General features: G+C 38.4%; 1 protein-coding gene across 1 annotated transcript; it reads left to right on the forward strand.

Moving 5' to 3' along the window:
* The first annotated feature begins 218 nt into the window (after positions 1–218).
* On the forward strand, positions 219–10,177 carry LOC139645966 (interferon-induced very large GTPase 1-like). Its single transcript, XM_071521853.1, has 3 exons — positions 219–379; positions 799–833; positions 3,137–10,177. Exons 1-3 carry the CDS (start codon positions 358–360, stop codon positions 7,844–7,846), a joined length of 4,767 nt encoding a protein of 1,588 aa, XP_071377954.1. The 5' UTR covers positions 219–357; the 3' UTR covers positions 7,847–10,177.
* The last annotated feature ends 510 nt before the right edge of the window (positions 10,178–10,687 follow it).

Below are 10,687 nucleotides of genomic sequence, written 5' to 3' on the forward strand. Positions count from 1 at the left end.
TTTGAAATTCCTTGAGCTGCTCTGCTCAAACTGTAGTTTCATCCTAATGCTGAATAACACAGTTGTCCATAAAGCAAGCACTTTGAGAATTAACCTTAACACTGCAACTGTTATTTCAGAAGAGTAAGTGACTATTACATGCTAGTAATAATATCCAAACAATCTGACCGAGGAATGTATTAAGTTTATATTTTTCCCATTTTAATTGTCAAGGCTGAATACAAGGAACTAGAGCCTCTAAATGAAATTTCAAGAGAAAAGGAATCAACTGCAGCAAAACAACAGTCACACACAACTGTGAGCACTAATGATAAAGGGATAAAGCAACTGAGAGAAGATGATGAACACCATAAAAACATGGAAGGGATGATCCTCTCAGGTGAGCACAAGGCGGTGATCATTTACAGCTGCAACCTGGGTTCCTTCCAGATCCTGATGCTCCTGGTGATTCTGAAAAAAAAGAGCAAACTGAGGAAATTATGTATTTGACTTGATCAAACTTGATCAATATAAATTAAGTACATTTTGACAAATATGTGCCCAACTTTGCTCAACAGATCTTTCCTTTTTTGTGGGCTCAGCTGGTCTCAACCTTTTGTATTTAATCAACTCATTGGACACCAACTCTATTTCATAGTCTTTATTTCATAATTTAAAACTGAGAAGGATGGCTCTTGCAAACCATAGTCAAGCAGTCAAGTGCCAGGCCATTGTAGACACCAAACTGATCAAACATGACATTGGTGTTAACATTTTCTTAAAACGTTTCCTTTGTTTCATCTTACATACATATTCCAGATAATGCTAGCAGTTCTGCTACAGATGAGAAACTGGTAAGTAGAAGTTCTCAAATTCTTTATATTATTATCTATTCTGGATTTAAAATTGCAGCATTTCTATTCTGGTCCTATCCTGAATTAAAGGTATCCATAATAACTCACTTAATGCAATATATTTATTATTCACTTTTATCAGTATTTCTTGTATATGTTGTGTTTATGTGATGTATTGTGATTATTCACACATACATTTTATAAACAATGGTATTACAATACAGGCTGAATGACTAATTTATTTTTCTTTAAGTATTAACAACCCGTTCTCATTCCCAACTCCTATGTTGACTCTTTGTCAAATCCCTTGGCGTCGCTATAACTACGCTAAAGGTACCCTTTCACGTCTGATGCACCGGGTGTTCCATAGACTCCATGGTAAAGCCTCTCGCGCAGTATTGGACGCCTACAGCTTTCCCTCCTGGACCCCTGCCCAAATAAGCCATTCCGGTTTGCTGCATTTCTTTGTTTGAGCTCTTTGGTGACAATATTAATTTAAAAAAAATTGGTTAGTATGGTTGCACATCAATTTCGAGGCCAAATGAAAAAATAAATAAATTGCATTTACCATTTGATGTCACCTGCTACATAAATAAATACATTTGGCTCATAACCTAGGATATAACAAGTAATTTCAGTGGCATCTCAATAAACTCCATAAAAGATAGCACTTTGTAACACAGCCGGGAGTTCTGTTTCTAAACGTTGCGCCCGGAAAAACTACAGTTTGCACTGTACTTTGGCTGTACTTTGGCACTTCCTATGAGCACTTCACAATAAAAGCCCTGCTCCGTGGGTTTTGTTGTTTTGTTGTTGTTTCTCCCATAGTTGACATTGTAAACATGGAATTGACATTGTTACTGGGGTATTTGAGGGTGGAAAAAAAACAAATCTTTTGTCAGATTTCAGCCATCATAATGGGAAGCAGGAGAATTTCAGAAAATATTGCACAACCCAACTCAGTGCCACCTGCCACCAGTAACCCCACTCCCATGAAAGTACAGCCAATAGCTTTCTAGAGAAGTTGACCCCATGTCTCTAGCCCCTTGTGTTGCTATTTAAAATTAATATTATCACCAAAGAGGTCAAGCAAAGAAATGCAGCAAACTAGAATGCCTTATTTGGGCAGAAAATGTACGCCAGACTATCCCTGAGTTCAGCCCTGACAAAACGTAGCAAAACGTTTTTTTAAACGGAAACGGTGGTGCGTTGAACACCCTGTTGTGTTACGCAAGCATTGCAACTATGGCAAAAAAAGGCCATTCTTTGCGTTCTTTTCAAAGAATTTTTGGAGCTTGATGAAATCGGTTTAAATACGTGTTTAATGCTACAAAATACGCTCGATGTTACAGTCACTGCCCTTGCCGTCCAGAATAGCAGAGAACATCCCAATCAAGTGAAGGGGTTTGTGGAAACTGTGCTTCCTAATTATAGTGATCCAACATTTGCCTCGCATTTCAGGACAAGGCAAACATTTCAGGTGAAGGATAATCCACTTCTTACCTTCGAGACTGTGTTACGATCTATAGTATATGAGCTAATTATCTTATTATGAGTATTAGGCCTATCATTATTGCTGCTCACTGTTGTTGTGATATGATATTGTAATATTTACTATTATATATTTAGAGGAGTAGAGTGAAGTAGAAAAGTTATGAAAGTGTCACTCCACAATGGTACATACAATAGCAAAAGATACAAACATGTCTTAATTGTTGCAGACACCAAACTGCAGCGGAGGCATTTGTAAAGGACTTTTGCTCCTTTGTGCACACTGCCTTTTTAATATGGCAGAGTTTATATACACATCGCTGCTGATTGGGTAACACCTCTGACACACCCACCAAACGAGAGACAACGTGCCTCAAAGCCCGTTGCACACCGTTTCACACCGTTTCGAGGAAACATGACGTTCAACCCGGAAACCGTAGCAAAACGTTGCACACCGTTTTCATATTGAACGTGCCCTATGTGTTCCGTGGTCTAGGAGAGAAAGCTGTAGGCATCCAACACTGCCGCGAGAGGTTTTACCATGGAGTCTGTGAAACACCCGGTGTGTCCTATATAGACGCGAAAGGGTACCTTTTGCGTCGTTATAGCGACGCCAAGGGATTTGACAAAGAGTCAGCATAGGACAACTTGGGAATGAGAATGGGTTGGTATTAACCTAATTAGTTTTATATATATATACATACATATAAGGAAGTGGGATTATAAAGACATTTAGTAATATTAACACCCTATTATGTACAGATCATTATCTTATTGAGAGAAGTCATCTTAATTTATATTTCTATTTGAAGGAAGAACACAAGGATCTGGAGCTTCCAAAGGGAACAGCAGGAGAAGAGGAATCAGCAGAAAAACTGTGTTTAAGTACAGAAAGAGAAGAGCTCTTCAACAGACTCAAAATTAACGACAGATATAAAAACAAATTTTCAGTAGCAGACTTCTTGATGTTTGAGCAGATGGAGGAGGTTTGTTCTGAAAAAGATCTTTGTCATGCTTTTATGCATAAGTTACTCTCCCTTGACTACAAAGCTCGTTACACTCAGGTGAAGGAGGAGGAGTCTGCTGAAGCTGATGTTAAATGTTCTTTTGATGCATTTTGTAAGGACAACATGGAAGCTGAAGATAGTAAAGAGAGGCAATCTTACATTCATCCAATGGATCTTCAGATGGCACTGTTCCACTGTGCAGACAGTTTCCTTCAGCAGTACATGACTACCAAGTTGTCACAATGTCAGTATGCTTTGCCTCTGCTTGTGCCCAATCTTTTCACAAAAGAAATTGAATGTCCTTTGTGGACTTTCCGTCAAATCAGAAAAGGCTGGAAATCAACAAATCACTCAAATGTAGTCATCAGCCAAAGCATTTGCCAAGCAGAAACACCGATGGTGGCAGTCTTCAGACTGGGCTCACTGTCCTCTTCTAAATCTCAATTACTGTGCAAACTGATCAACCAACATCACAACACGTTTTTTAATAGGCAATGCTTAGGAAGCACACAAAAACGCCTTCTGATGGATGGAGTTGTGGAGATTGCGTGGTACCTCCCATCTGGGAAGCCCAGTGATGACTTCACTGACTGTATTGCATTCTGCAATCTCCATGGTGATGCAGTGGACAATGAGAGGCAGCTTGACATTTTGACAGACATGGCGTCAGTTAACATTGTATTTGTGTCAAGTCTAAGCAAAAACAAAAAACATACAGAAATCATAGAAAAGCTATACAACTCTTCCAAACCTCTCATATGTGTTGTCACTGAAGATAATTCACCTACATTGAGGACAAAGGGAAATGGAAAATACAAAATGGGAATGAAGAATCGAAATCAGTCAGAAGTATCAAAGGAACTGAAAAATGTGATAAAAAAGTGTTTGACTGGGACACCTTGTTCCTTCAGACTGGAGAAACTAGCTGAACAGCCAGGAATAAAAGTGGATGAGGACCTTGAAGAGTGCAAGACAGCAAAGAATGCTGCACAAGGGATGATGAATACGCTGAGTTGTTATGATCTCTTAACAGTTAAAGAAATTGTCTTACCCTGCCAAGGACGCCTGTGGCATGATTGGTGCAAACAAAACAAAGAACTTTACAAGCTGCAAAAAAACGTTGAGATTGAGAAGAGTAAGATACAACAGCAGATGAAAAAGATTCGACAGCAGCAACAAAGTTCTGCCCCCAGTGATTTCATGAAATCCTTTCATTCAAAATTACAACATCTGACAGAAAAAGGGAGGATGTTTTTCCTTAAGTGGTTAGGCATCTTTCTGGATAATCTTCTACAAGATCAGCTCTCAGACCTTCAACATAAATATCATGTCAAATGGAATGAGGTTTTGTTCTTAAAAAGGAAACATGATAAATCAGAAGAAATGAAAAACAAGCAAAAAGAACTGGCAGAAATTTCAACAAACCTGCAAACAGCAACATTTGGCCTTGAGCACATTTTGCGTGAAATGGGTCAAATCTATGAAGCCGTTACATCCTCAAAGAGTGGAGAACATCTGACAGAGTACATACATCAACTCCCCAAGGTTGCTGCAGAGCTTATGATATCAGGACACCCAATAGAGCTGATGGATGGTGATGCCGGTCATGTGCCTTTAACATGGATCACTAGTGTTCTAGATGAGGTCGTCCAGAAACTGGGAGACCCGAGAGTATTTGTTCTGTCAGTGTTGGGCCTTCAAAGTACTGGGAAGTCAACACTGTTGAATACAATGTTTGGACTACAGTTTGCAGTGAGTGCAGGCAGATGTACCAAAGGAGCTTTCATGCAGTTGATGAGAGTGACAGATGACAAGAGAGCTGATTTGAAAGTTGATTATGTTCTTGTCATAGACACTGAAGGCCTTCGAGCTTTAGAGATAACAGGGAAGGCAACATTTAACCATGATAATGAACTAGCAACTTTTGTCATTGGTGTTGGAAACATGACTTTGATCAACATCCTTGGAGAGAATCCATCTGAAATTCAGGATATAATTCAGATTGCTGCTCAGGCTTTCATGAGGATGAAGATGGTCAATCTCTCCCTCAGTTGTGTGTTTGTGCACCAGAATGTTGGAGACATCGCTGCTGGAGAGAAAAACTTGTCATGTAAGAGATCCCTACAGGAGAAACTAGATGAGATGACTCTGTTAGCTGCTAAAGAGGAGGAGTGTGATGCAGAATGTTTCAGCGACATCATTGCATTTGACATTCAAAGAGATGTAAGCTATCTGGTCCCGTTGTGGGAAGGAAGTCCACCCATGGCTCCTCCTAACCCTTGTTACAGTGAAAATGCCATGGAACTGAAGAAAAAAATCATCTCTACAATATCAAACTCAGGTGGGAAACCCCTATCACATTTTGCATTGACTGTCAAGGACCTGTGGGGTGCATTGCTCAATGAGAAGTTTGTTTTTAGCTTCAAAAACACCCTGGAGATATCAGTGCACAGGAAATTAGAGGAGAAGTATGGAAAATGGACATGGGATCTCAGGAGTGCCATTCTGACAGTTGAGAACATGCTGCACAATAACATTGAAAATGGAAAACTGGACAAAGTTGTGGAAAGTGAAATTTATGCTGAGATGGAAGAAACAAACCAACAGGTGCTTATGGCAATGAACACATATTTTGAAGAAAACAAAGACAAAGAGATACTGATGCAGTGGAAAGGCAAGTTTGAACACAATATTGCAGAGCTCCTTGATCACCTTATTGCAATGACAACACGAAAGTTAGTTGACATTATAGAACAGAAAGAAGCTTTGAAGAGACTGGAAAAGCGCAAGATGGTGTATGAGGACACACTCTTTCAAAAGAGTAGAGAACTTGCTATAAAACTGAAATGCAAAGCCATGAATGAAAATGAACTCAAGAAAGAGTTTGACTCATTATGGGAGAAGTGGGTATCTGAACTGACTGAAAACACACCACCAATTCATGACATTGACATGCAGAGTGAAGTGCTCAGTATCCTTACGGAAACACATGAGTCTTCTCTGGTACATTACCAGAAGACTAGAAAAAAATTTGAATCAATTTTAAACATAAGAGATTACAGAGAGTACATGACAAAAATCAAGCAAGAGCCAATCATTGTTTTTGAAGATGTCATATATATAGACTCAATAAAAGGAGAGGACCATAATGAAGTCAGAAAATTTGTTCAAGCTGTAATGCAAGAAGCTCAGGAAATAATAAAGAGTTTATCCATTGCAAAAACTGGCTACAGCAGCACTCATATGCAACAAATTGCTCAACATGTCAAAGAGAAAATACAGCAGTTTCAGTCAGACATCACAAAATATGAGCTTACAAAGATGTTCACTGTAGATGTTTTACTTTTTGTGTGTGAACAAGCAGGAAAAACATTCACTGAGCTCCACAGTGAATTCAGAAAAAGCAATGATGCTTCTGCACACCTTCAAAAAATGAAACCACAGTACTACAATGTATTCAAGCAGTTCCTGGGTAATGCAACATCCACAGCAGTGCTTGGTGATTTTGTCTGTGCTAAACTGAAATCATCTGTTGAGCAGGCTGTGTATGACCAAGCTGCCATTGATTTAGCTGGAGAAATGAGAACCACTTCACCAGAATTCAGTGGAAACAAAACTAATCTGGAAAAACACATCTTGAAACTCTTAGCTGAAGCAGAGGACTTCTGCAACTTTATGAGCTACATTGAGAACACAAGGGAGTATTTTGAAGGATTCATCACAGACACTGTTGAGAGATATATTACAACAGAAAAATATCCTACAGTTCTTACCAAGATAAAGGACAACATAGACGACAAAGTAAAGAGCATAATACATGCCATGGACTCAGCAACAACAGAGGTAAGACAGTCAAACGGAGACATCCAAGAGTGGCTGAAGAAAGTCTGTGATGCTAATTACCCTAAAGGGATTGTTAGCCAAGATATCTCAGACTTTGACTTCCTTGAGGAAATAATTAAGACAGGTCTGAGTAAGTTCTCTATAGAGTTCAACCAAACCCTCAGCTGTACAACCCACCTGAAGATGGAAATGTTCAGACAAAGACCTGATGTTCTTCTAAAGAAGCACCTCTGCAACTGCTGCTGGGAAAAATGTCCCTTCTGTTACACTGTCTGCACCAACACTGTTGAAGGACATTCAACTGATCACAGCGCTCCTTTACATCGCACCAATGGAATATCTGGGATATCCTATGACCACTTTGGTGATGACACAAAACAGCTTGGTATTGATTTTTGCACCACTGTAGTGGCGAGTGATAAAGCCTTTATCTGTTCAACATCTAAGCAAACCTTCTACTACAAAGAATTCAGAAAAGCTGGTCCAGGTTGGGATCGTTGGAGCATCACTCCTGACTCGTCTGAACTGATCTACTGGAAGTGGTTTGTATGTCGATTTGAAAAGAGCTTGGAGAGTTATTACGGAAAAAAATTTGAAGGTGCAGGAGAAATCCCCAGTGAGTGGAGAGAATACATAAAAGAACAGGCAATTGAAAGTCTTGAAAATATGTAGAAGTTCACAGGCAAGAAGATAATGTGATGAGACATTGTGATGTTTTGCATGAACTCCGGATCAACGTATGAGAATAAAGGAGGCACCTTTTTTAACTGAAATATCTAAAAATGTCCTTTTTTCTACTATTGTCCTGACCATTACTGTAAACTGTCAGCATATAAAGGACCTCCCATGCCAATATAACCCATGCCACATCACCTTCAACCTCTTGACCAAGTTCTTCAACTTGGTCAACTTGGAGCCTGTTCAACTTGTGAACAGGCTCTTTCCACTGGGGCTAAGTAGATCTATTGCAATAAGCATTTGCAGAAATGTTGGCATGGGGAACTGTGTTTTTGATACTGATCTTTTCACTGAGGATAAAGGCACTGAAGACCCAACTTTGAGGAACTCATTTCATTTGCAAGAAGGTCAATCAAAGGTTGCTCGTCTTCAGGAAACAGATATTTTAATGTGAAAGAGACACTTATGAAACATACTCTTCCTTCATTTAACTTTCTATATAATCTAAAGTGTGGGACCAATATGTACAGGAAATCTTTAGTCCCAGCAACTACTGTTTATTATTTTCTTTTATTGTTATTATTTTTTAAAGTTGTTAAAGCAATGGAATCCACACAATTTCCCTCGCTAGATGATGTTGTTATTGTGTACTTAATGATCTATGTGTATATTTTTCATTGTTTTATTTAATTCGATTTTTTGTTGGACTTATGGCTCAGGATCTGTAAGTAAATTTCCTGTTCATTTTGTCCATAGAACCAGTTGAATCATGAGCTTATCACAATAGATTCAGAAAACAACATGAAAAATGAAAAAAGACAACGGTACAAGTGTGTGCATAACATTTTTAAGAGGGAATAACTTTTACGCTATACAACATTGCAAGTGATGTCACCTGATTCCCTTTCCCCCCCATTTCAATTTTGATGCTAAATAATATAGTGATTACTTATTTAAATGTTTTTCACCCCTGCACACACTCTTCTCCTCATCCCTAAAAAAATACATTTCTGACAGCAAAGCCATGATGGAGCAGCATCAATCACTGATACACGTAGCTAGCCGACTGTTGCTCTGGTCTGAGTACCAACTATACACGACTATTAACATTTCTATGGCAACAGTGGAATCTGTGATTGGTGGGAACTCACTGAAGCTTGTGGGTAGTGTAGTACTGTATTTTACATGGAATTCTGGAATAAAACATAATTTCTCAACAAAGCTGAAATTGACTGACTGATGCTTCTACAAGAGTATAATAATCAACCTGGAGACTGAGTTGCCTTCTCTCTGTAGCAGTATCTTTAGCCTATCTCTGAGAATGTGGTGTATGTTCAATTCCTAATACCTTTAATTAACTTCCATTGCTATGTTCGGATCCTTTGTAATGGATAGCCATAGGGTATGCCGGATTACAGAATGGCAAATTTGTGTTCTGCCACTCTTACTATTAATTTCCTTTTAGTTCTCCCTATATAGAAGCACCTGCAAGGGCATTCAAGTCTATAGACTACAAACGTTGTGTTGCAATTAACAAAAGAATGAATGTTGAAAACTCTGTATGTCTATAAATGTGTCTGTTTTTACCATGTTGCTGCACTGGTTACATTACATTGGATTATTCTGTAGTGTGAAGTGGCTGAAGACTCAACTGATGCATTTCTTTCAAACATGTTGCAGTGTGATGACAAATTGAGTGACTGAGAGTCACACTGGCAAGTTAGGTTTAGATACAGGAGGAAGAAAAAGAGCATGAACCAGAAAATAAGTCACATTTAACAACAACGCCCCTTACATTGATTCCCAACTCCTCTTGTTCTTGATAAATTGTCATACAATTTCATTTGGGGGGATACATCTCAGTAGTATAAAATGGCAGCGTGCCTGGATCAGTCCATATAAGTATGCAATTACAAAATAAGTGAAAGAAGTCTCATACAAAATTCCTCATCAGCATTATTCTTGTAATGATGTCACTTCAAAATACATTTGTAATAAAATAATATAATGTAATATAATTTCCTTAGATGTGCCAAAACTCTAAGCTCTTTTAAACGTGGGCTGAAAACTTTCCTTTTTTCCCCAAGCTTTTGACTAACCTTGTGTGCATGTATATAGGGCTATATGTGTGTATGTGTATGTATGTATGTGTGTGTATATATATATACATGGATATATACATATTTTAAATATTTTTAGCACATTTTATATATATTTCTCATTGTCGTCTCTACTATTTTTAAAACATTCTTTCTTCATTTGTCATTGTTTTTCTGCATGTAAAGGTAATTGAGTTTTCTTGTGAATGAAATGTGCTATACAATTAAAGTATGACTTGACTCTACATGTAAACTGTCGCTTCTGTTCTATGTAGCAAAAAAAAACAATAGAACATGGATTTTGTAATCACACTGAAATGTTTTGAACACATGGGTAAACGTTTTAGACTGACAGAATCAGGCAGAGTGATCCCTCATCCTCATGTGACGCCGAGGCTTTAGGATGGTGCCACAGAGAACACCTACAGTATGACTGGGCTGTTAGATACTGCTACCTTCTGATGAAGGAGTTACACTGCAGCCTCTCCTGTGAAAACTCCAAGTAGGCCGACCCCTCCAGTTTTGGTCATTTTCATGTTTTAACTTCAATTAAAGGATCACATGGTTCCTCTGTGAATTGAAAATATTCTCCAACCTATTGGACTTATGAAAACTATTCAAAGCCCATTGGATACATTTAAAAATTGTCATTGCATTGTCATCAGCCGCTGTTTTTTTTAGTTCCTAAAAGTTGACATTTTGGAGATACAAGGTTTTCACTTGGACCATATTATTA

This window comes from Centroberyx affinis, unplaced genomic scaffold (assembly GCF_046629955.1).
Source record: "Centroberyx affinis isolate AG114_WGS23_722 - 3 ecotype Tasmania unplaced genomic scaffold, CSIRO-AGI_Caff_v1 ptg000937l_1, whole genome shotgun sequence".
NCBI classification, from domain to species: domain Eukaryota; kingdom Metazoa; phylum Chordata; class Actinopteri; order Beryciformes; family Berycidae; genus Centroberyx; species Centroberyx affinis.